Source organism: Mugil cephalus, chromosome 10, assembly GCF_022458985.1.
Source record: "Mugil cephalus isolate CIBA_MC_2020 chromosome 10, CIBA_Mcephalus_1.1, whole genome shotgun sequence".
Taxonomy (NCBI): Eukaryota; Metazoa; Chordata; class Actinopteri; order Mugiliformes; family Mugilidae; genus Mugil; species Mugil cephalus.
In genome coordinates this window covers 11119626-11146764 of record NC_061779.1, presented here as the reverse complement: position 1 = coordinate 11146764, position 27139 = coordinate 11119626, and the positions used below count along the sequence as shown (strand labels likewise).

Sequence of the window (27139 nt, the reverse complement as noted above, 5' to 3'; positions counted from 1 at the left end):
GTGATGAAGAACCTTCCTATACCATTCAGTTATCTGTTTACATTTTAAAATCTCTTAAATATCCTTTAAAACGCTGCATATTTAATAACCTGCAAAGGGAACCCCCATCAGTGTCAGACGTTTAAAGAAATTGTGTTCCACTTTATTGGAGCACTTATGATTCCATCACTTCCCTCATAAATGGAGACAATGTAGAAAGCGGACGTACAAACGCTGGCAGAGGACGTGGAGTGTAGACCTGGACCTCGATGGCTGTGTCTTAGGTTTCACCTGCTCCCATTCTAAACCGCCACAGCCCAGTTACCCACGTCTCTCTTCAATGCAACTTGTCAAGCCCATGTATATTTAATGGTTCACCGGGGCTGCTATCAGATGAACCTAACGAAGTAAAGGGGCGGCGCTGCGAATATGATGAAGACGATGATGTGTAAAAAGCGAGGGGCTGGGTTTTGGAAAACCAGCCACACCTGCCCCTCCTCTCCAGGAATGGATGAGTTATGAGATGGAGAGGAGATCTAAGCGGCTCATTCGGTGCAGCTGCACAGACAAAGGTGGGATCACAATGACTAGAGACTAAAAACCGGATTCTACACCTCCATTTGCTCTTCCCTTATCATTCAGTCCTGGATGGATCTTTTAGGGATTAAACAGTCTAGAGGCTCTGACTGAATGGTACCCTGGACGCTGGAGAATACTTTAACATCACCCTCCCCTCCACTTCTTCACTGATTCCTCTCTGAGAAGTGGAGGAGAAAAGTCTGAGGGACCTTTGGCGCCATTGAAAGGTGGAGCCAATCCCCAGTGCTACAAACTCAGGAAGGATGAGGAACAGCGTCTAGTAGATTTTTGTTTCCTTTCTCAGACCAGAGTGTGCCAGTGAGGTGTCTAGACACCATTTTTTTTTTTTGGGAAAGAAGAGGAGAAAATAAGACTCAGAGAAAGATGCCTTTTGGTTTAGCTGGTTTGAAGGAGCAGGTGCTTAAACCTGGGAAGGAGGAAGTGAAGAACACAGTAGGGGACTCTCTAGGAAAACTACAAAGGTGAGGCTGATCCACACTCCAGTTTGTAGACAGCACTGAAGAAGCCCGGTCTTCTCGCACATCACAGTGTGTTCGTGATCTTATTTTTGGAGCAACTTTGTAAGGCGGCAGAACTAAGAGGACTAAAAGCATCTGCTGTCAAAGAAACAAGGAGACGCTGTCATCGAGCACAATAAGCTCGGCGTGTTCTCCGAGATCCTGGCGATAAATAAATATTTGATTCTTGTGCTTGCCGAGCGTTGCCAGTGATGTAATCACAGATTTTATTTTCAGACACGGATACATATTTCATATCTGATACATATTTCACAGCCAGTGTGGGGGAGCCTCCATATATAAGGAACGCTGAAGTCATTTTAAGAGATAAAGCACTAAGTAGGCAATTTCCTGGAAAACGACCTTTGTGTGTAGTGTAAATCTTCATAGACAAAAAAGATAATAAAAGAGGTTTTTCAAGCAGAAAAAACACCTCTAAGTGAAGAGTAAGTTATCAATTTGCTCATTTGTTTCCTTCTACAAATACATTTTATGGTGTTAATTACCTGCCACTGAGCAGGATCTAATTCCACCGAACACGCTAATAATTCTAAAACAAGAGCCAAATATATATATATAAAAAGGCATAAAAGTTAAAGGCATAAAACACTCAATAACTTTTTATTGGTAAATGCTTAAAATTCTGTATGTGTATCTTTTTTTGACCCTCAACCAACCTGATCAGGTTCTTTCAACCTTGTTACACCTGTGTTTGACTTCTATTAATGTTTTGTTTTTCTGTTACTCTGCACTATCGCCTAATTGGAGTCTAATTCTTTTATTCTTTTTTTAAAAGGATAATTAGTAAATAAATTCTTGAGCTTTCATGGACTAAATAATGCTATAATTCTTTATTGTACTGTTCCATAGAACATATAATAATAATATGACAGGACACAAACACATATGCTTGATATTTAAGGCTGATTATAGTTTCCTATTAATGTCTTTAACAGCAGTATAAAATAGATCTTTTGCAAGGAGACGAGAGAAAGAGGTGGATTCTGGGAGGTGAAAGGGTGATACACCTAAAAGCAACCTGATAGCCATAGTTCAGTGACCTTTGTTCATGTTTCCACTGCAGGCCGTTGCATTGTTAACGCTGCATTTTCCACACTTTTGTCGATGTTTTTCTTTTTTTTTTTAAGCTGAGCTCTTAACCGCTACATGCTCCTTAGGAAAATAGATGGTAGTAATGTGGAAGAAGAGGACAACATCGAACTGACAGAGGATGGACGTCCGGTGGCGTCGCCTCGGCTTCCCGCCCCGCTGCTGGACTGCAGCTGTGGTGGTCTGCCTAAGCGCTACATCATCGCCATCCTGAGCGGCCTGGGCTTCTGCATCTCCTTTGGCATTCGATGCAACCTTGGTGTGGCCATCGTAGAGATGGTGAACAACAACACTGTCTATATTAATGGGACTCCAGTGCTTCAGGTAGACCGGTTTGCAATTTTGTGACAAGTATGCGTTTATTTTATTTGGTTTATAAGGTACACTAGTGTGTGTCTGCAATATATTTTTCACAACTAAGAGTTTCAGGTATTAAAATCCACTTGTTTCTCCCTTTCCAGAAAGCCCAGTTTAACTGGGACCCAGAGACAGTGGGACTGATCCACGGCTCCTTCTTCTGGGGCTACATCGTGACTCAAATCCCCGGTGGCTTCATCTCCAACAAGCTGTCTGCCAACAGGTCAGATGCACTTATTGACTTCAAGACCGTTTGTCGTTTTAACAGTAACATTTCAGTCTTTAATTAATCATTAGATTAATCAGCACTGCTGGTGTTCGGAGCAAAATGGATGGGGTTAATAAACGAGAGATAATGTTGAACGTTTACATGCTGAGCGAGATGTGAAGACACGAAGACACAGAAAGGATCACATGAAATATTAAAATAAATAAATTACGATTCAAGGGGAGCACCTCCTCAGCCCACGCAGTTAAAGGGTTAAAGCAGTATGGTGTGCTGAGCGGTAGCTGATGGAGCAGATAGCAATCCTGTAATAAAAGCTTCACAGGAAAAGAGGACACGTCACTGACAGAGTTAATAATGAAAGATCCTGCCTCTGATTTCTTTCTGAAACACCAGCCACTGGAATATTACAAGTGTCACTTACACACTGTTTTGGAAAAAGAGAAGGACGGAGGGGGGTGAGGTGAATAAGAAGACATGGGGGGAGCTCGGCAGCACCGCTGTGATGAAGCAGAAACTTGGGGCTTGAATGGGATGTCTTTATCTGAGTCTGTGAAAGGCAGAGGCGTGAGATCCGTCTCATTATAAGGCTGACTGAGACGCTTTGACCGTCAGATGTTTGGAGATACGCTGCCTCCCAATATTAGACATCAGCTTTCAGACGCTGGGTGGCATGGGCTTGTTGTGTGATTTTACCTGCTGCAGACACACCTGGTCATTTTTTAAATGTATTATTTAGGTTAGATAAATAAGCAAATAGATAAGTAGAATAACTATAGACAACTACACGCAGCAGTGGTTTGAAATTAATTCACATACATTCAAAACAATCTCTGTATTTATATATTTATTTATTCCAACTGTCGTGGTTGGCATGGCGACTTGTAGTCATCATGATGTCACATTCTGTTTCTATGGCGTCAAATAACAAACTAAAAAGAAGCTTATCGGAAACAATGGACACTCTACTAAAATGACAGAAACCATAATTGATTTTTTTTTATTGTGTATTTTAGTGTTTTAGTCTGCCTCCACTAACATGAAGGAGGTGGAGCTTATGACCTATACTACAGCCAGTCACCAGGGGGAGCTCTACTTGCTTTGGCTTCACTTTTGAGGAGCTTTTTTATTTAAACATACGGGTCAAATCTGGTCCGTGCCGGGATGAACTGGCAAAAATTACATCGAAGACACTAACTGCAATTTTTGCAGTAAAAGTAGCTGCTGTTCCCAGCTTTCACACAGTTTTAGTGAGAGTCGTGGACATAACACAACAGAGGGACCTGGAACTATACAGACATTGCACATCTTTTTCTTTAGAAATGTCCTGTTTTCAGTTTGTTAAATGTAAAACACTTTGTGCTTTTAGAGTTGTCATTATTTATAAGTTAATACACTATTGTGTTACTGTTCTGGCCCAGAGATCAGATTCGGCCGACTGTGGCCACTGAACTAAAATGAGTTTGACACCCCTGGTCTATGCACTGTACGAAAAAAAAACAAACAAACAAAAAAAAAACACAAGGCATGTAGATGGTTACAAGGCTTATCCATCAATTAATCTCTGTGTGTGTTTTTCATCCGATATTAAAATGAAGTTTTTAGCAACCATTTATCACAGCCAGACTCGTCGTTTATGTGTCTTTATGCTAAGCTAAGCTCAGCTAAAGAGCTTGCAGTTGAAAGAGTGTATTTACCTTAAAGTATAAGGTGATTCAGACACGTTAGATAGATGATGACATTCCCGTTTCTCCACAGGGTCTTTGGAGCGGCCATTTTCCTCACATCCTTGCTGAACATGTTCATCCCGTCAGCAGCGCGGGTGCACTATGGCTGCGTGATGTTTGTTCGCATACTGCAGGGCTTGGTGGAGGTAGGAGCCCTCTGAACGGGAATCATTTTTTGGGGAAAGTGTGCTTTATTTTTAGTCCTGAGAGACACAGTGATCCAAATGGGAAGATTGATACCAGGGGGTCAGCACTAGCCTAGCCCTCTCTGGAGGTAATGGCAAAAAACAAAACAACATTTAACAACCAAGAAATTACACCTATCAGCCACAACATTAAAACCACTGATGGGACAAGTAATTAATCAATTAACTTGTTATAATTCAGTCACACAGTGCATTCATGGAACAAGCCTGATCCACAGAGGACATCCCGTCAACCCAAAGGCCCCCACTAACTAACTAACTAACTAACTAATTGTGTTGCCAGACACCAGAGGGCACCCTCAGGAGGCCCATGTCAACTTTCTGATGAGAATAGACATGTTTTGGAGCTACAAGGGAGACCTACGCAATATTAGGGAGGAGGTCATAATGTGGTGTCTGATCTTAATTAATAATCTTTCCAGGAACCAAGGTTAGGCTAATCAGCTGTAGATCCATATTTAATCTACAGAAGGAACTTGTGGCTAAGAAACAAAAGTGTAATGTAGTGGTTCCCAACCTTTTCCAATCCCATAAATACAGAGGCCATATAATGATATGAATAACATTTCACTCTTACTTATGGCTTTTTCCTTTTAAAATTAAAACTGAAGTGCATCACATTAGGATGTCATGGTGGTGGTGTTTGACATACAACGTCAATCACAACCAAAACCCAAACATCAAACGAAATGAATTGGTGGCCCACTTGCAATGCCTTCACGGTCCACCAGGGGGCCGCGGCCCACAGGTTGGGAATCACCGGTGTAATGTGTTTCCCAAAATGTCGAGTCAACATTTTTACTTTGTTTTTCCTCAAGTCACTCATCTTCCACACTGTGTCCCCACCAGGGTGTCACTTACCCAGCATGCCATGGGATGTGGTCAAAGTGGGCGCCGCCTCTTGAACGGAGTCGACTGGCCACCACGTCATTCTGTGGTGAGTGGCTCCTCTGCTTCATCGGATCAAAACCGATGAAGCCTGCCCCCCAAAAAGCGACGGCAAACATCGAGCCCCTCGCTGATACAAACCTGTTGGTGCGGTTCACACAACCTCACAAGTCAACGCTGCCCAGTAAATGGATGCGGGGAGAGCTTATTTTTTGAAATTGAAATAACCACGCGCTCTTTAATTGGTACCATGACAACCCGTGCATCAAAACCCTCTTGACATTGTCTGTAAATGAACACAGCTCACCTGCGCAGTCTGAAGGAGCTTCACCCTCTGTTCACCTAAATGAAGTGTCACATTGCTTACAGCCCAAATGCACTCTCTATTCAAAACAACGGCGTTCATGAATCGGTCCCATAATAAGAAACGCGCTAAAACACCCTGCCTGTAATGGCAGTGCTAATGAGTCATTTTGACAGCATTCAATGAAACTAATGTGTTTCTTTGATGCGCTTGTTCGTATTAAGACTTTTTTTTTTTCCTGGTGCAGAGGAGTTTTGTTCCATTAAAGGCCTCTGCACGTTAATCTCTGTTCAGCTGTGTGTGGCATTCAAACTTGTGAAAAAGGAGAGAAGTAAACAAGACACATCATATTTTATGATGGTAAACTGTACTGAGATCCAGCCTCATTGCACTGATGCTAATTTAAGATACCGCATTGTTCCCAGGATCCTACGCAGGAGCAGTCATCGCCATGCCTTTAGCGGGAATCCTTGTTCAGTACGTTGGCTGGTCTTCAGTCTTCTATATTTATGGTGAGTCTGATGTGTGGAAGAATATTAAGTTTCTTCTGTGTTATTATATTATGCGAGATATATCTGCATAACGATGAAAAAACAGTGTCAAATGATTTACATGATAAATATAAATTCATGATTGTATGAGGGGATTATTTACAACAAAAAGATGATGATTCACCCATTCATTAATTAAAAAAAATGTTTTAAATTATTGATTCAAGTATTTGTGAGTTTGGGATTATGAAAAGAGATGTGGTTGTGGTTCATCATCATGAAAAACCTGAACTCATCAATTGGAAACTTAATCAGCATCAAATGTTCATGGACCTGATTTACAAATTATTATTATTATTATTAGGGAAAATAGAGGCTTAACTTCAAATAAAAATAGTAATACATTAATAAAGATGGCCAATGAATGTAGTTGAATCACAAAGGATGTCCACCAGGTGTGGAGTCATTAAATACACATAATCCTCGGCCGCCACGCTGCTCTCTGCCAGTTGTACTTTGCTTCCACAATAAGCGTTATCTGAATTGCTTTTGAGTTTGATTAAAACGATTAATGCTCACATGAAATTAATACTTTGGCAAACATGTTTTAATAAAAACCCACTCTGCTTCTGATGCGATATAATCTCGTGATTTATTGATGTGAATTAACATTTTCCTGTCTGGGGTCTGTGACTCATACTGGTTTCATTTTTAATAATGAAAATTCTTGTGGTCCAGAGAAGGTCTGGGCTTGGTTTAATTAATCTGTCCTGCACTCAAGCTTCACTTTCATACTTTGCAAAGTCTTCACTGCAAAGATTAACATCGCTACATGTCTGCGTACAAAGGATTGCATTCACTCGTTGTTATCTTTCCATGGAAAGGTGTTTTTGGGATCCTGTGGTACATCATGTGGCTCCTGTTGGCTTATGGAAGCCCTGCAGAGCATCCCACAATCACAGACGAGGAGAGGACGTACATCGAGTTCACCATCGGTGAAAACCTAAACCAGATGAGCGTGACTGAGGTGTGTTTGTGTGCTGAACCATTGGTGTCTGGGAATGCAAGTGAATTCACAACACACACAAACCGCATAAACTGTCCTCTAATCACAGAAATTCAAGGCCCCGTGGCGTCGATTCTTTACCTCCATGCCTGTATACGCAATCATTGTGGCCAACTTCTGCCGCAGCTGGACTTTCTACCTGCTGCTCATCAGCCAGCCGGCATACTTTGAGGAAGTGTTTGGCTTCCCCATCAGCAAGGTTGGCCTGCCGCATTTCACTAAAACTGACAAATATCTTCAAATGCATGTTTGTTCTCATGTATCTCACCTCTTCCTGAACATGTGAACTACGTACAGGTGGGGATCCTGTCTGCAGTCCCACACATGGTGATGACAATTGTAGTTCCTATTGGAGGACAGCTGGCTGACTACTTACGCACTAACAAAATCATGTCGACCACAAATGTGAGGAAACTCATGAACTGTGGAGGTACGTCTGTATAAACACATCTGGACATTCTTTACCTTGACGGGTACTATATGAATTATATATGAGCAATGACTGTGTATATATAATGTTGACTTTGAACTTGTGGTAACGAAATGGGAAGTTGTGTACACAAAATGCTCGGTGTCCAAAGGGTAACATCAGCCGTAAGTTGTGAGAACAAAGCTGTGCAACTATTGGCGTCTAAAACCCACAAGAGCAAACAGTTAGCAAGCTTACGACCTGTTATTTCTGAGAAAAAAAAAAACTAAACAACAAAAACGAAAAAACACGTCACAACCTGTAGCCCACGTCACGGTACAGTTCATCTAGTGGCCACTTGAGGCTCCAAAAGGGAGCAAATCCCTATAGACTCCCCCATGTTAAACAGCCCAACACTACAGCATTATTAAACATGTTTACAGCCTGGTACAAAAAACGATTTTGGTCTCAATAGTTTACTTAACTGTTCATGACAACTGTATGGGGGTTGATTTCTTTTCTTACTCATTTATTTATTTGTTATTAAGGTTTAAAATTCTGCATAATTAAGGGCGTTCTCGCTTTGAGTGACCGGTGGTAGCCTGCGCTAACAGGTAGCAGAGAGTTGAGTGGGCGGGTCCCAACGTCCAACACGGCCCCTACGTCCATATTTGGAGTATCTTAATGTAGGTGGAGTAAAACTCATCCAAAGTGACGACCGCAGGCTCCGCACGCTTTTGGCTTCATTTTTTAGGTTCAGAATCCAATGGGTGACGTCACAATGGGTTTGTCCATAGTTTATACAGTCAATGGTCACGAACTGAGAGTTAACATCAACAAGGTTGTTGATACAACAAGCGAAAGCATTGTCTTGTCATGAACATGTTAAACATGACCCCATATGAAGGCATCATAAAGCTTGGTTTTGAAGCTCAGTGATGGTGTCATTGGTTCTCACCATCCTGCCGGTGCCTCACTCCGCCCACAAATTCACAAAGCTGTTAGTCAAAGCAGCCCTTGTGGCATAATTTGAATTGATTGAGTTTTATATATATATGTATATAAAAAATCTGCCCCTGTATATCTGACATGAATGAAGAAATTAGAAGACCAAACGCACCAGGCAGGAAGCATGTTTATTTCTGCTGTGAAGATTTTAACATGAACACTGACTCACTTTAGAGCCAGTCCCCTGTTACTTTTGTTGTCACAAATATGAAGAACTATTGTATCTTTCATTAATATTTAAAATTTAAAGAGTGGGTATCTACAGAGTTTCGTACATGAGTTAAACATAATGCGCCTGCGGTTCTCTCACAGGATTCGGTATGGAGGCTACTCTGCTGCTGGTCGTGGGGTTTTCTCATACTCGAGGGGTCGCCATTTCTTTCCTTGTGCTGGCTGTAGGCTTCAGTGGATTCGCCATATCAGGTATTACCACACAAGTTTTGTTACATAAAAAGGAGTAACTTTATGGCCAGCAGTCAGCCTTGTTCTTAGCTCTTTAATGACGGCCATACCGTAAGACATGAAGGATTCTACAGCAGAAAATAACAGATGCCTCCTCAGAATGATCTGTTTGGTTTTCTAAAAAGTGAAATACACTGCATCTTCTCCTTTGGGTGTGATGCCGTATACTGTACATGCATTAGCTCGCCGAGCCTTCACAGAGGCACGTCTGCTGAATATTTTATCGACTGTTGTCAAGGCAACCAAAAATTTTAAGAGCGCATGTGGCTCTAAACTGAGCTCATTGTTACACCCCTTCCTTAAAAAAATCATGAGAATTTGTTGTGCTACTGTATTGCAGTGTTAATAATCAAACTTGGTTGTGCTGTATCATCAGGTTTCAACGTTAATCATCTGGACATTGCCCCTCGCTATGCCAGCATCCTGATGGGTATTTCTAACGGGGTGGGAACGCTGTCTGGAATGGTGTGTCCCCTGATCGTTGGAGCTTTGACCAAACACAAGGTATAACAGACTGTTATAGTCCACCCATAGTTCAGCTCAGATGTCTGGCTTTTTTTTTTTTTTTCTTAAGTAACTTTGCTACAGTCCTATCTATTCAGAATCTATTCTGCTCTTGAAATATTGCAGGAAACTTAGCCACAGTAACCCTCTCTGTAGTTTCATTTTCTGGTGCAGGCATGCTTATTTAAATCAATTTGCCCAGCGTTGGCCAGTGTTAATAATTTATAGCACTGTAAAATTGATTACACTCATAGCAGTTGTAACATTTCCAGAGCCATGAGTAAGGCAGTGGATTTATAGCATTACCTCAGTGCTACATCTCTGAAGTAAGTCTGCTTCCGACAGGAAATTCATTGACCCTATTCATGTCTCCACAGACTCGTCTGGAATGGCAGAATGTCTTCGTCATTGCTTCCATGGTGCATTACTCAGGGGTCATCTTCTACGCTATCTTTGCTTCGGGAGAGCAGCAGGATTGGGCCAACCCCGAGAGCACAAGCGAGGACAAGTGCGGGATCCTCGATGAGGACGAGCTGGCCGAAGAGTCGGAGCTCAACAGTGACAACCTGGCGGGTCCCAAAAAGAGTTACGGAACGACGGACGATTCGTCCGGCCGAAAACAGGGCTGGAAAAAGAAGAGAGGGGTGACCATGCAAGAGGAGGAGGAACACTGCGGGAACGGGGACTTTCAGGACCGCTACCAGTAGAGAGATGCCCCGGAGGGTAAAAAGGACATCCAAAACAAGCAGAAGGTCTGATTTTGCTCCTGTGGAAATGATGAAGTGGGGAAGTGACAGGAGCAGAAGCATCACATGTACCTCAAAACTGCCCTTTTTAATTTCTGGACAATAAACCCGTTTAACTGTGAAGTACGATATTGTCAGCAGAAAAAAAAACAACAAAAAAAAAACACATCCTCATGAAAATGTAATTAATAAAATCAAACGTTTGCAGCTAAATAAGGGAGAGTAAATCATTGTATCAGAGACTGAATAGTGAATCTAATCTATGCTGACATGTACTGTAGATTTAATGGATCGATATTCATGGACTAAATAGTGCTGTGTTAAAGAAACACATATCAACTTTCAAACAACCTGTGCTGATCGTGTTCTTCTATTAGTCTGTGCGAGCAAACGATTACTGAACATTAGCTTACTTTACTTTTACCATGTGAACAGTTTTTGAAATGTTTTGTGTCAGCTATGCAACATGAAAAGAGGCGTACCACTGGAATGTCATGAGGGGTTCGACAGCAGACCACAGTGTTAATGTAACGGTTGTTTTTGTTGCCTGTATGTGCAGTATTTGCTGTTGCTGAACGATTGCACTGCTTAGCTCGCTTCCCTTGTCTGACCAGGTCTTAGTTCACCAGCTTCATTATTTATACAGCTCTGAGCTCACAATAGAACAAAATAGATGGAGAGCTCATTGTTGAGGCTTTTTGTTTAACTATTTATTCTTCTGGTGTTTGGCTTTTTTCTTTTTCTTTTTTTTTTGCAGTATCTCAGTTTAATACATGGAGACACAGTTTGTTTCACTTTAATCATAAAAAATATATTGCTTTTACTGTTTATCGTTTCTGCAAAAAAAGAGAGAAATTTTGTACAGTTGTTTGAGAGAGGTTTGATTTTCAAAAGAACGCACGACACAAACGACATTTCTGTTCAGGATATTGGCTATGTGCATGATGGTAGTCAGCTTTTCATGATGCTTTATATTCCCAAACAAATTATAATTGTCATTCACCATCAGACTGAATGCTCATTTGGTGTAATAGAAAACAATTAAGGCTCAATTGTCTCTGAGCTAATGTAAAGTTCGCCAAATGGTTACAGCAGCATTGCTAACATGCCTTTTAGCATACTAGCGTTTTGCTAATTTGCACATAAATGTCACCACTTTTGCAGCTATTTGGTCATTAATTAAAGATCTGGAAAAGTTACTTTTTGACTTGATGCTGGCTTAAATTAAAATCACCTGAAGGGAACATGAATGTCTAAATCTAATTTAATGGCAATACACCCAGTAATGGTCAAAAAAATCTACTCAAAACCTTGATGTCCACCTCACTGTGTTACTACTACATTTAGCTGTGTCTAAAGGTAAAGGTGTGTATGTTTATTCAGGCCACTGTACTGTTGCACACGTTTAAAATTTAGAAACCTGTATTATTTGAATAGCTTAATATTGAATGCAAAATGATAATAATAATGTAAATTCATAAATAGCACTAGGCCGAGCTTAATATAGAACACATATAGTAGTTAGGGGTTCCCTTCAACATAAGACATTTCCGTGTCATCTTCATGGTAACATCGCTAACACGCTGATGATAAACATGTAATATGTTAATCATGATAGTAAGTTAGCCTGTTAGCATGCTACCATTTGCTGATTAGCACAGAATGCTGTTTCTTATGGAGCTATTTCATCGTAACTGAACTTTTTACCCGATGATATTGCTCAATTAAAACTCTTGGAACCACCAAACTTATTATGATTCGTCCTGATGGGAACAGGAGTGTCTTAACCAAAATTTACTTAGTGTACTGCCACTACATACAGAGGTAGTTTAGTCAGATTGGTTTCTGCTGCCTCGGCTAATTTTGCTAATTAGTATCATAAGGCTTGTTGTTAGGCACATTACTGGGGAGCTCTCTTTATGTTAGTGTGTTTATGTTAGTAGTGACAGGCCTGTTTCCTTTCACACTGTAAACATCCTTTGTCTTATCTTTCTTCGTCCGCCTGTTTCATTTTCACCACTGAAGATAATTATTGGACACGATATCCTCACCAGTGTTGGCTCAATTTTGCCTAAAAAAAAACACAGAAATAACGCATTTGTGCATTTGGCTACAAAAAGTCCAATGATTTTTCCCTCCCATGTGGTGATAAGACGTTTCAAGGCTATGGACTTTGTGGCTGGTCACCATCGTAGAGCTCACAAGTGCTGGTGAACATGTGATCGGTAACTTTCCACAGTGTGTTTCACCTATTTAATACATGACAACGCAAAACGTCAAGGTTGCAGAGAAGACAGAATCCCGAACCAACACACAAGTCCTAGTCCTCATGAGAGGCTGCCGGCTCATTCCTCACATGCTTTCAGATGCAGACCAGATAGTCCACAAACAGACAACAGCCAATGGCAAAGGTTCTGTTTATTTCAGAGAGACTGTCTGTTGACTCATAAGGGCCTCTTTGGATGGAGCAACAACCCGTCAATGATTAAACTTCTCTTTTGGGCAAATTAAGGAGTATAAAGAAGAAAAAGAATATGAGTTTCTGTGTGCATGTTCATCTTAGAGGACACACAAACAATAAGGCAGGGACGCTGTGGTCTGAAAAGTCCATATACAAACAATCTGTGTCAACTGGTACTGGACACCACAGTGACTCAGTGAAAAGACTTCGATTAGTTCAAGGACATTTGATTGCCACACAGTCTGCTGTCATAGGTTTTCTATAATAGCCTGAATTTCACATGAAGAAATTAACCAAATACAAGCATGGTTTGGTTTCATTCAAGTTAGTACATGCGGCAGTGCATACCTTTTGTGTCTGTGTGCGTGAGACGCTAATGATGACTGCATGTGTGTTACATTCATGTGCCTGTGATGTTTGTGTACGTGGGAGGGAATTCATGAGGCAGCCTGTTGTCTTGTTGAGATAAAGAGAGAGTTTTTTTGGGTGGTGGGGGTTGAGTGTGTTTGGAGGGGCTGACATGGACAGGAATGGACAGTTTAATTAATAACCACTATCCATTTCTCCCTGACCTCCACTAGTTGCACATGCTCTCACTGGGGTCCACAGGCACAGGCAGCTTGATGTTCGTTAGCAAATATTGATGGAGCTGTAGCTCACAGCGTGGATATCTGACCAAAAAGGCACAAGCCAGGAATTTACCGTCAACAGCCCGGGGAGAAAAAAAGGTAAGCACTGTGAGATGGAGTAGGGACATAATTCACAGATGACTTCTTATGAGTCCGTGGTGTGTTGCTGTTTTATACGAGTCTAGAGCTATGGCTGGATGTTGTGTGGGCTGGAGGTTTCTGAATCCTGGTGGGTTGCCTTTTTTTTTATCTCAAGGGAAATTACACAGAGTTAATTAAAAAGCGTGTCTGGTGAGGTCTGTAGAAGTAACGCCTCACATGTGACCGTGCTGTGTGGCATAAAGTAACACGGTAACTTGTCTGGTGATGCCTTCGATCCCATCTAGAGTTCAGGTTTGCCCAATTAGCTATTAATGCTAACGAACACTGAATGCTTGCATATGTCGGGTTATGTCAGGTTTGATGAGCCTCAATCACACATAACACAACAGGACACAACATATCCTCATAGCGCAAAAAGAACAGACTTCTTTCTAAGACTCCTTCTCCTTGGTATTCATCACCTCCTCCTTCCAGGCATCTACTGAGCATCTCATCCCTGCGTGGGAGAAGAGACCTGTCAGGTGTGTTGACGTGGAGACTCCCAGGATGATGCTTAATTGCACTGTGGTGCATGGTTCACAAATCACGTTTGTGTGCTTGTTACAGAGGTCAACAAAGGCTCACTACGACTACCACTACGACAGACAACCGTCCTGAATGAATGAGTGGGTGGGCCCCGACATCAATGTGGTGGGACCACTGCAAATCCCACCCAGCGATGAATTCTCCATCTCAGAGAGCACTCAGTTGTTTGGTAAGTCTGCTCAAGTTTGAGTGACAACATGAACATGGTGATGTTTAGGAAGTGTAATGTTAGCTAACTAGTGTGGAGCACATCTGGAGCTTGGGTTATACTCCCCCTAAAGAACCTATGTTGTAGCCTACATACCAAAGTCCATCGTTGTAAACATTTCCCTCGTCTTTGCATCATTAATCAGCTGTGATGAATTTCTCTGTGCATTTCAAACAATAGCTGCGTTTTTCATTACATTTTTTTTCCCTAAATAAAAGTGATATTTCAGAAATTTCGATAAAGTACAACTCTCATGAGGTCTCGTCTTGCAATATCCCATAATTCTCTTAAATTTTCGAAATGCAAGGCTTCACTTTGACGAAATGTACTTCAAACAAACTGGTTACGTTACCCCCTGTCTCATCTCTAATGATGCCAGTGATGGGGCATTGCGAAAAAAAAGTGTTTCAATTGCAGTTTTGCAATAAATTTTTACATCGATACGTCTGAATAAACCACCTCATAAGACCATAAACGTGGTTTTGTGATATCTGAGAGTTTTTTTTCCAAATGTAGGCGTTTCCATGAGTTTCCTGAGTAGATGGTTTGAGTGGCAGACAGAGGACAGGGTGAAATTTCTTCCAGCTAGTTTTTGGACCAGTGCCAGTTGTTGCATTCCTCGATGCTGCAACATGTAGTTAGATCCCTTGGGAAATCCATGCCAGGCTGTATGCTACCCCACACCTGCTGCACAGAGTCAACTCGAAAGCATAAATCCATCTTAAACCTTTATGGGGCAAGGAACCATATATGGTAACTTAGGCGCACATTTTAAATTGTGTCCCTGTGTCTCTTGGTGAGTTTTAGAAGCATGTGGTTTTCATTGAATGCTCAGAGTATCTGCTTTATTAGGGACCTTGAAGAAGTGGCCTAATGTTGTCTTATATGATAATGTGTACGTTGACAAGTGTATGATCAGCACTTATGTTCTAATGGTCCAAATGCTCATTTACATTTATTTACCACGTAACAGCAAGGAACCACATATGTCAAACTCACTAATCTTGATTTTCTTCATGAAAATTTAAAAAAAATTCACAGTAAAACAGTCTTCGTGTGCCCTGTAATAAAACTTTAGGGTTGAAATTTAGAATTGAAAGGTGGGTTTGCTTGTATTTGGTCCGAAGTACTGGAAAAATTCCAAATTTGATCTGACACATTTAGTTGGAGGTGGGGTAGTTAATCAGACCAGCATTTGGAAAACCACATTACTGTGTTTGACCTCACATAATGTGTAAGTCATTACAGTGTGCCAAACCATGAGGGGGATGCCTATAAATTCAAGAACCACAGAGGGCAACAGGGACCCCACTGAACCATTTATGTGTGGCTTGGAGGTGGGGTAGTTAACCAGACCAGCCTCCATTAAATTCCAGTGCACCTCCACTTGGACATCATCCAAAGAGGCAGTAGCTGATAAGTGTTGATAACTGATAACCTAAACAAAAGAGCAATATGCAGTCTTTTTCCAGGAGTGATCACACACAACATTATGCAAGATAATGTTGGGACAGAATAAATAGTGAACATATAGCTGAATTAACGCCGCTTTGAAACAGTTTCAACAAAAACAGAACCATATAACCTTCATAAGGGTGGGATTTATTGATGATTTATTTCTTTTGCATTAAACTGTCTAAATTTTGCTTAAGTGTGTAAGATTCACAGGTTTCTCTGTGCGATGTGTGATACTCAGGGTATGACGTCAGATATTTAACAACTTAACCACCAGCTTATGGCTTAAGAAACCTCTTAATTATAAAAATTAGCTAGCAATGCAACGACGGAAATTCATTTGAAAAGTAAAGTAATGTACAACCTTTTTTTTCATATTTAAGTGTTACATAACACTCAGTTTAAAATCAATCCACCTTGGAACATGTTAAACCAACAAGCGGGTTGGGGGTGTGTAACCATCATCCAAGGAGTTCCCATCATCTCTGTACAGTAGCACTCATCTCCTACCGGTGCCCAAATCTGCAAATAACACATTAGCCAGCTACTTGTAATGATGTAAAGAAATGTAACCGTTTTGGTTAATGAGTAGCCGTGGCAACCTTTGCTCCTCTTGGGATTTCTCAAGCAAACGGCAAGTGGCTCGGTGCCGTTCTCACATCTTTAGGAGACGACTTCCAAGTCAAAAGAAATAAATGGAAGGTGATTTTTTTGGGTTCGACGCAGAGGAAGAACTGAGCTTCAAAACACAGGTGAACCGATAAAGGGCGATAAAGGAGTGTGAGGGCTCAGAACAGGCTGTGTGTGTTGCGTCACAGGGACATGGCCATGGTCCAGACCAAGTCTTCAAGAGGTCAGTCTTACAATATACTTCACAGATGTTAGGATTAAACAGAATTATTTTCTTGAATGGTCGGATCCTCGGGCTTGATGTAGTTGTAGTTGACTGTAGTCGAAAGAGTACATTGCCTTTAAAGTGGCGGTCGACCCCCGACTCTGTGGTTTTTAAAGGAAAGCTCGTGAATATGCCCGACGTACCCTGGAAATCGTGATGAAACAACGCAGCGATCCTGTTAATATCTTGAGCTTCATGTCAGCTTGTTTGTCGCGGTGTTACATGTCACTCTAAAAGACATGGTGTGCTCTGTGCAAGCACACGGTTAATCATTTATGGGTTTATATTATATGCTGTGTGAGCTGATGACTACTGCAGAGTCGGTTCCCACTCTAACAAGCTTCTGCAGGAAGCTTCTTAGTATAATTAAAGATGATGTCATGTGTTGCAAAAATGGGACTTAAATTTTTTATATAAAGATAAAAGTGATGTTTCATGTTGTATCGGACGACATTTGAGGATGTTGAAGATACAGATAATAATTATCTCCAGACCATTGGAGTTTCCATCTCCAGCCTAAATGCTTTGTTTCATGTGTCTTTATTTTCAGCTGTCCTCGGCTGAAAGAGGTTACCCTCGATAAAACACTGTACACTTTGTGCCCAGACAGATATAGTTAGCGATTAGCTGTGATTAGGGGGCAGATATATCTCTCAGGAGTTGGAGACAACTCTCACTTTTTTTTTTTTTTAGATGTACACTGAATGGTATGTGGCTTCATGTCTGCAACGTCTAGCTGACATAATTCACTGTTGTAGTTTTTGGTGATATATCGTCATATCACATATAAAAAAAGAAAAAAAAATCAATCAATTGATGCTTCAAATGTGAGCTTATGGGCACATTGTTCAAAAAAAATCTTTCTCCTCTTCTTCTCTCAGATATCCTGGCAGATCAAGGCAGTCCTCTCCTCCACGACCCAGATATGTTACCTTTCACCAGCTATCCCACCATGCAGTACCCATCCATGGAGCCAAACATGTCTTCCACTCCATACTACTCCACTCAGAACTACTACCCTCAGTACAATGGGGACGAATGGTACTCGCACACAGGGATATATGAACTGAGGAAAGGACCCCTGGAGGGCAGCTATGACGCTGAGATGGACGAGGGGTCCCCTGTTGTGCCAACTGTGTGCAAGAGGACCCGGCACATGGCGCAAGCCGGACGGGTCAAAGGGGAGGAACTGTGTGTTGTGTGTGGAGACAAGGCCTCTGGATACCATTATAACGCTCTCACCTGTGAGGGCTGTAAAGGTGAGATGGGATTCTTCAAAATATAGATACAGGAGAACAGCTTCTGTTCTCTCCGCTGGAATTTAGTGCGCTTTATTCATACAACCCACAGTCTATAATGAGAATGTAGATTAAAGGTCCCATAGTAAACCCTTTCTAAACAAGTTAAATTGGGTCTCACATGATTTCAGAATGCATCTTTTAAGTTTAAGATCAAACTACTGCACATCCCCATCATTCAGTCATCGTGTATAAACCATCGCGTTCCTAACAGGTGTTTCAGTGCCTGTTGCTTTAAATGCAAATTAGCTGCTGACACCACAAATATGTTCAAGGGCCATGCGCTTACAAGGTACAAGTTTCACACGTCTTAGAGATAGTTCACATTTTGCCTTAAATGTCACATGTGTAAAACACATGGACGTGTGTTCACAAGTACAATCAAATAAAGACACATGAAACAGTCACTGTGTTTTCATCGCATGACTAGAACATACAATACAGTGAAGAGAGTATAAGGGAGCATGCGTGTTAAATGTTATATCTTAAAGACTGTCCTCTATTACCAGAGGTTTTACGTGCTTATTCACATGGTGTGTTACACATATTTTACACTTGATTTTTACACGTTTTCCCACGTATGATTCATTTATTTTTTTATCACTGAGAACATGCTCATGCCTCTTTCTTTCTGGAAGTGGGTTTAGACCTGGATACCACAGAGTAAACAGGCAGGAGGGTTCTTAACAAAACAATACACATTTGAACAATTCAGGAACGGATCTGTCCATCCAAATGACTGCAGACCTTGCTGACTTGTTAAGCTACACTCCTTTTGATCCACTCCTTTTCTTCTGGAATCTGGTGAAGTTTAATTAAGTTTAAATATATTCATACATTGAACTAGCCTGATGTAATCAGACTTTGTTCTTATCGAAGTCTGTTACATTCGGACTTTTATTATGGGGCGTGTTTTCGTTGTAAACAAACTCCACGCCTCTCGGGCGACATGTGTCACTGTCACTGTGGGGGTGGGCCAAGCTAGTTGCCAGGCTAACGTCATGCAACAGAATCAGTGCAGATACAAACGCGAAAAAGGAGCAGCTAGAACGCAGTTGGCATTTTGCTTAATTCTAGACTTAATTCAAAGAACACATGGTGGAACGTGTTCTGCACGTTTCTCTCATCCCGTAATTTCACTCTCTTCGCTGGCACAATCAAATAAAGGCATAAACAGTAAAACTTTATTCTAAGAATGAGGAAGAAATTCACCTTGTTCTGTATGAAATGATCAATTAAGTCTGAGCTTGGCTTTCTTTTACGTTATTTTGATGCTCCTACTGTGTATTTATCAGAGCCAAACCACGTGAGTAATTGTAGACTGTATTTCCTGGAGTTTATAGTCTATAACTGATACTTATCAGCTGAATGACATTTGTCCCACATACCAGACTTTATGTTATTTTATTTTAGCTCTTGAACCTCAGGGGACAGTGCACACACACCTGGTGAAGAGTAATATGTGACGATGTGGCAACTTAAAGCTACTGTACACTTCAACGACCAAAGGAGGAGGAATTTCTTGCTCTGATGCTGCAACTCTTCCCTTATCTGGCTGCGGCTGGCAGAATCGTTCCACAAATGTTGTAACAGCTCAAATACTTTCTACTACGGCTGTACACTGTGTATTGACTACATGCTTGATAACCTGCCAGGGACAGGCAGTAATGCACACAGCCATAAAACATATAATCATGTCTGAAGAAAAGATTGAGGCAGATTTTAAGAGAATGAAAACAATAAAATGTTGCAATATTACAGTAAAAGCAAACACTTTACAAGCCTCTCTCCTTGAACTAACTGTTAACCTGGCCACAGCAAAGTCATGGCCTTCAACCGCGCCCTGCTGTGTTTTTTTTTTTTTTTTTTTTTTTTTTAATGACGCCATGAATTTGGTGTGATTCCTGCCAAACGACGGGGTGAATGGGTATGAGTGTAATTCCACACTGTGAAGTCGGACAATGCCAGGAGCGCGGCTGCTGACCTGTCCTGCTATTTGACTGAGAATAGGCTCAGGTCTACCTGGTACGGATGCCAGATTGGGTTCCCTCTCAGCTTTCTGTTGTACAATGCACGAGCAACCCAAGCTGAGTTACGCTAATGCATGTCATTGTGCTTAATGATGTCAGAATGTCTAGTAACTGTTCCAAAGTTATTCGGTGCGTGTGTGTGTGTGTGTGCATGTGTGTTTGTGTGTGTGTGTGCATGTGTGTCCGTGTGTGTGTGCATTTCCCTCTGCTGATGTCTGGACCGGAGCCAGCTGGGTTCACCGGTGTCTCTGCACCGTTATCGGAACAGTGTGCAAAGGCGGTCGTTACTTAGATCTCATTCCAGGAATTATACAGATCCTCGATTTACTTAAAGAGTGCCAGTATCAATGAGAAATAGTCAAAAGTTCAAATGAGGATTGTTGACATGACAATATCGAACTTATTTACTCAATATGTTTAGAACTATTTCTGTATTAATGCGTAATTTTATTTTAAACTACTTTAACTAGCATTACTTAATCCAGTCTACCTGAATCTGATATCATCTTTTTGTAGATTTTTAATGGTTGTTTACGTCCTAATTGTTCACTATAGAATGCAAACCCTTTTGTAAGGCAGTATATTATATCATATGTCTCTTATCTCATGTATGTGGATTTCCTTATGGGCCTTAACAGTCCATATTTGTGCTGTTGTTTCAAATGAAACTACTTGCACATGCATTACAATTTCACAGTTAGTTGAGCTAATGTGCTTCCTGCTACAGGTGGAGCTCAAGGGAAGATCCTCTCTGTGGCCTGTATATGTGTGTTTTCTCTGCTAATGCCATGTTTCTACCGTGCCCAGGTTTCTTCAGACGGAGCATAACAAAGAATGCGGTGTACAAATGCAAGAGCGGTGGAAACTGCGAGATGGACATGTACATGCGTAGGAAATGCCAGGAGTGCCGACTGAGAAAGTGCAAGGAGATGGGCATGCTGGCAGAGTGTGAGTATGGCTGCATGTCAAGAGCCTCCCATGGCTCCCGCTCACGGGATGCCAAAATAGTCATTAATCAATGGAAAATAGATTATAGGTGAACTTCAAACCTATTTGCGCAAATGCTGTACTTTCTGTTGAGTAGCGTCACGAGAGGCTGTCAAAGGTAAGCCCTCATTTTCCATTCTGACATGCGCCGTTGAATTTTACTGGGGGATTGTATGTCGCTGCATAATACACAATACAAAAGACACAGGTTTTGTTACTGGTACAGGAATAGAAGCGGTTTAACAGAAGCCTTAAGCTCCATTTAGAAAACCAGAAGGATCAACCTGCAAGTGGCAGCTGTCATACAACGGAATCTGTGAGCATTTCTCTTTTCACACACTGAACAGACTTCTAAATGTGAACATGTACATTGTCCGAAGTTGTGTCTTTTGAGGATTATTAGTCATGGCTCTATAAAAGAAGTCGTCAGTCGATAAGAGCAGGAGAAGGAGAGACCGGACTCCTGTTGCTCATAAATAGTGCAGGGAAGCTGTGATGAATATTGCAGGGTGGGAGGCAGCGAGAGCTCGACAGGTTTGACTTTTCCGGTCATAATGTGGACGAGACAGATGGTGATTTGACAGGTTGTTTTAGTTCTGTTTGGTTACTGATCATTTCAATCCTCTGCCAGTTATCTTAAATTTCAAGAAACTGTAAAACTGTAAAAGCAAAATGTCACTGAAAATACAACAAGAGAAAAAAGAGTTAATAGTTAGCGTAAATATTCAATCACATGTTGGAAAAAGCACCTATTAAAGTGGATGTGATGTCGAAATATAAATCAAGAGGGATTACAGAAGTGCAATTAAAAGACCTACACACCTACATAGATATTATTTAAGTGAAGATGAAACAACTGCTGCTGGAGGATCTCTGAGGTATTTAACACGAAAAGCCTTTGTTGATGCTGACAGGCCTGCTGACAGAGATCCAGTGTAAATCGAAAAGGCTGCGGAAGAACACCAAGGCCTCCCCGGGACAGTCCACCGGAGACGAGACGGAGGGGGTAGACACCGCAGACAGCAAACAGGTCACCTCAACCACCAAGTTGTCGAAGGTGAACAACCCCTCTGCAGCATCACTGATACATTTCTCCTAACCTCTCCAGTTTTGCCTTGTGAACACAGACGAACTGTGTCATCATTTCATTTTTTTTTCTTTGTTGTCTTTATGAAACTAGGAGAAGGTTGAAATCACCAAGGAGCAGCAGGCCCTCATGAAACTCATTGTAGATGCTTACAATAGACACCAGATTCCCCAAGATGTCGCCAAAAAACTGGTATTTTACCATTTTGGAATATTTTCTTTCACCTATATGAATTATTGACGATGAATGATGTGGCAAGAGAACACTGAGTGCAGCTCACAAACACAAAGTAGTATACACACTGACTGAGCTGACGCCTGTCTATTGACTGAAGAGAGGTCTGCATCTGACTGGTTTAGCCTTGCCTTGATGTTGATGGAGCTGTTCATGCCTTCTCCCAGAAGATCTGATCTGTTGTCTGGTGTTCTCTCCCCTTCAGCTACAAGAACAGTACAGCGCAGAGGAAAACTTTCTCCTATTGACCGAAATGGCAACAAGTCAAGTTCAAGTGTTGGTGGAGTTTACTAAAAATATTCCAGGTATTTCTGCAAACTATGCAAACCTTATACTTTAGACAAGTTTATTTAAAGACTATTTAGAGAGAAAAAACACACACTGAAGTGCATTAAAAAAATACAAATGGCCTCATTCTTTCTTGCCTGCCTGTAATGAGTGCTGGTGTCATTCCTCCGGAAGGGTTCCTGGCTCTGGATCACGAAGATCAGATTGCTCTGCTGAAAAGTTCGGCCGTAGAAGCCATGTTTCTGCGCTCAGCTCAGGTTTTCAGCAAAAAGATGCCCAGCGGACACACTGAAGTCTTAGAGGAGAGGATACGCAAGAGTGGTGAGTCCATTTTGGTCCTGACCAGTGGTGATTTTGGCTTGGAAATTCTGGTGGGGCCATGCAGGATAATCTTATAATGCAATACATAAATATCATAATCAATACCCTCACAACGAAAAAACAAACAAAATTGTAACTGAATAATGCCCTCACACAAACAATGCCAATCTGATGACATTCATTAACATACAATAGCACCACCAAATGGCATCGCAAACTCACAGCAATCAATATACAAAGTCACCATACACAATATACAGCCAAGCAGCCATTTCAGCTCCGTGATGTTGTATCTCTGACATACGTATCGCCAGCTATGCATTACACAAATTCCACTATAATTCAAACAATATGTAAATTACATTATCAATTCCATTTAGATTAACAATAAATTACTTACCAAGCGCCTTTTTGATGAGCTCCCGATTAACCAAGTTTTCTGCTTAAAGCACTCCTGGTTGAATGACCTAGTTTTGTCTTTTCCCTCTTGAGAAATTATTAAATCCTCTGGTTCATGTGCTCCCACACCTTTTTCCACACACAACACCACTACAGAAAGTGTCTAAAGATGAAATTGAGTTCATCACATGCAAACATTTCATTGGAGACAAAGTTTATTACTTATTAACTTATGCGCAACAACATTTTTGACACAGGAAGACTTGCTGACCACCCGTCTGCACAGCACGCCCTCTGGTGGGGCCGTGGTACTGACCCCACGCCACTGGTACTGACTGAGATTCAGACGTATAACTATAGCAACAGAGTCTCCAGAAGCAAGTGTAGCTTTCTAAAGCCCTTTCACATAAACACACTAGAGGTTTAGGACCACTGTAAACAATGTCGACTTTTTGTGTCAACTTTAAACTCACAATTCAGACTGTATTAATAGAGCTCTGATTTTAATCTCACCTCAGATTGTGTAACTAATAACAGAGTGTCTCAAAATAAATGTGTCTTTCTAAACTGAACACATAAATACGGAAAGGGATTAAGGTTTTTGGTTGTGACTTTTTGTCAGATTCTGACTTTATTCTCAGAAATCTGACTTTAATCTAAGACTTTTTGGAACAAAGTCTGAATTGTGTATATAGCCTATATGTGGCTTTATGGCTTGTGGCCCTAATCCTGTTCCGTACATAGAGTCACAGTAGTCTGGTAACACATTAACGTCTGATTCATGACCTTCAGCCATCTTCTGCTCCACCTGCTGCAGCAGCCAACAAGTCACTAGTCTAGTCAGATCCTCCTTCAATATTTGATCTTGCCGATCTGTGCGATGCAGCTGGGAGATGTGTGCTGACCTGTTGATCTTCGTCTCGGTGTAGTTTACACGTGCTCACACTCCTCGGCTGGGTATAGTTTTACTCTGCTGAAGTGTGCGTGCGTGCTCGTGATGAAGGCTGTTTAGTGCCGTAAAGATTAATTTGTTAAAGCACACAGTTACCCAAGTGGTTTGTTGCCTGTTTACTCAGGTGGTTTGCTTGCTGGTTTCAAAACCATTTAAATGTACGTGAGGTGTCATTCTGTCAACAGGCTGGACAGTTAGACAGACAGCAGCGGTGATGTGCGAGTGCGTCACAGAGTCCCTTGGCGCTGCTGTGGTGTGAATGGCAGGGATAAGAAATATTCACACTAAAGGCCAGTCTGGGAGAATGAGGGAGCAAAGCTGTCTGGAGAGACTATTGTTCTTTATCAAAACATCAGGATTGCTATTGTCCTCCTCTCTCCCTCTGAGCCCCAATGGCATTTCTGAAAGCTCGATGATGCGTCCGAGCAGACTGAGCCCCTCAACTAGTTTGAAGAGCGTCAAAAGTAGGAACTGACGCCAGTGTGGAAGAGCATTTTACCTGAATAAAAACATTTCATAGAGAGCAGTTTTAGATATTCTTCCATAAGTTCTTATATTTGGCAGTTATTACCTAAAATAAAAAAGCAGGAAACGTGATGTTTGTTTGGTATGTGCTGCAGGGCTCTGCAGACAGTTCTGCAAAATGATGTTCCTTAAAATTCACATCCTTTGTTCTTCTTTTGATATCACTCACTCAGTATATATTATGTAGCACATTGATAAACCTAAAAACACCCAAAACATAGAGCAGTTTCTTGTTCCTCTCATATTTCTTCCTCTTCTTCCTGTCTAGTTCATCTTATAATGGACTACCAGCCACCTTAGGACCCTCTGATTTCTAATAAGTACTGTTACAATATAGTGTTTGAACCTTTTATTGTTCATCATGGTTGACTGGCTACAGTGGTGCTATTAATTAAACATTAAAATGTTTGTGTCTACTTTCATTCCAGTCTGTTCGACTACGGCTGTATGAAACTTCTAACGCATTGTGTATGAAATGACACATAGAAATGAAGTTGTTTTATACATGTAGACCAGGAATACTGTACATCAGGGGTCTTCAAAGTTTTTCAGGCCAAACTGATGAAAAGATTAAGTAGGGACGCCCTTCCTATTATATGCATTCCTATATGTATATATATTAAACGCCTCGTCGTGCTATTTATAAATATACTACTATTATTATTTTGCATTTTGCATTCAAAATTAAGCTATCCCTTATTCCAAATTTAAATTGAAGAATATTTTACTCTTTCCTTGTGCAGGTATATCAGAAGAATTCATCACACCCATGTTCAACTTTTATAAAAGTATTGGTGAGCTCCAGATGACGCAGGAGGAACAGGCTCTCCTCACCGCCATAACCATCCTGACGCCAGGTGAGCCATAACAGTTTTTACCCATCCAGAAGCGGTTTGTTAGGTTTCATTATGTTTCCTAAATCAGCAGCTACAATCTTTGACAAATGGTCATATAACCCTGTGCGTTCCTCTCCAGATCGGCCGTACGTGAAGGATCATCAGGCGGTTGAGAAACTTCAGGAGCCCATGCTGGACGTGCTGAGGAAGCTGTGCGTCCTGCAGCATCCCCAGGAGCCTCAGTACTTCGCTCGCCTCCTGGGCCGCCTGACAGAGCTGAGAACTCTCAACCACTACCACTCTGAGATGCTCTCGTCCTGGAGAATGAACGACCACAAATTCACCCCATTGCTCTGTGAGATCTGGGATGTGCAGTGAAGCACTGAGTTGGCTGAAGGAGGTGACAGCAAGAAGAACATTTGCAGCAGTGTGTATTTATATCGCAGGATGTGAGGAGTTAAAATCCTATACCAGAAGCTTCTGTTGAGCCTGACGTCGGGGGGGTTAGGTGCAGGCACTGACTCTATGGATGGTTTAGGATATTGTTCATGTATTTTTTTCATGGCTCACACCACCATTTGTATTAATCGTGGCAGGATTTTCAGAAAAAACGAGAAATCTGTCCAAAGGTTTGGATTTAACAAACTTCTTTTTTTTTTTAATTGTTGATTAGTCAAACAAGTACAAACACTGGAACTTATTCAAGGCCAAGACGGTGCTCATACAAAGTGTGAGATTTAGTTTTCCTGCATTAATTTATTCCTATTTTGTTAGTAAAACATAGTGTCACAATAGCTGTGCACAAATGTTCTGTACCCTACATCAGCCCTAAATGGTAAGGTTTTAAGGAAAAAAAGGTTTATGAGGGGAGATGGAAGAAACACCACACGAGCAACATCTGACACATGTGGAAAACAGCTTTTTAAAAAGAACGTGTCTTGTTTAAAATGAACAAGAAACAGCAAAATATTAAATTATTTATGTGGAAAGGTTTCCATGATGAAATAGGAGACAATCTCACATTGCATAATTTGCGATTTCCCCACCACAAAATCATTGACTTTGTATTATTTAGTCTTATTTATGCCCCCAGTTAACATAGGAACAGATCGCCTCAATTAAAAGACCGTGTCTGTGTTTTTGCGTGTTTTAGTTCAATTTTCAGGTGGCTAATAAAGAATATTTAACATTGCTGTTGACTGTTTTTAATGCATTTAATCCATTTCTTTCTTTCTTTCTTTCTTTCTTTCTTTCTTTCTTTCTTTCT

The 27139-nt window shown here is 41.2% G+C and overlaps 2 protein-coding genes across 4 annotated transcripts; both read left to right on the top strand.

The window, feature by feature from the left end:
- The first annotated feature begins 216 nt into the window (after positions 1–216).
- On the top strand, positions 217–11960 carry slc17a8 (solute carrier family 17 member 8). Its single transcript, XM_047595342.1, has 12 exons — positions 217–1040; positions 2255–2510; positions 2648–2766; positions 4528–4642; positions 5552–5639; positions 6320–6406; positions 7270–7412; positions 7501–7650; positions 7749–7881; positions 9181–9291; positions 9707–9834; positions 10212–11960. The coding sequence occupies exons 1-12, from the start codon at positions 943–945 to the stop codon at positions 10539–10541; spliced, it is 1758 nt and encodes a 585-aa protein (XP_047451298.1). The 5' UTR covers positions 217–942; the 3' UTR covers positions 10542–11960.
- A 1580-nt stretch (positions 11961–13540) lies between these two features.
- On the top strand, positions 13541–27064 carry nr1h4 (nuclear receptor subfamily 1, group H, member 4). 3 transcript variants are annotated; one of them, XM_047595307.1, is made up of 11 exons: positions 13541–13769; positions 14247–14293; positions 14379–14526; positions 17797–18174; positions 21051–21191; positions 22145–22287; positions 22411–22509; positions 22757–22856; positions 23014–23160; positions 25780–25893; positions 26012–27064. In XM_047595307.1, exons 3-11 carry the CDS (start codon positions 14430–14432, stop codon positions 26248–26250), a joined length of 1458 nt encoding a protein of 485 aa, XP_047451263.1. In that variant the 5' UTR covers positions 13541–13769; positions 14247–14293; positions 14379–14429; the 3' UTR covers positions 26251–27064. The 3 variants fall into 3 exon arrangements, with proteins under 3 accessions (XP_047451263.1, XP_047451264.1, XP_047451265.1); XM_047595308.1 differs by lacking the exons at positions 13541–13769; positions 14247–14293; positions 14379–14526 and adding an exon at positions 16596–16873; XM_047595309.1 differs by lacking the exons at positions 13541–13769; positions 14247–14293; positions 14379–14526 and adding an exon at positions 16599–16772.
- Positions 27065–27139: the final 75 nt, after the last annotated feature.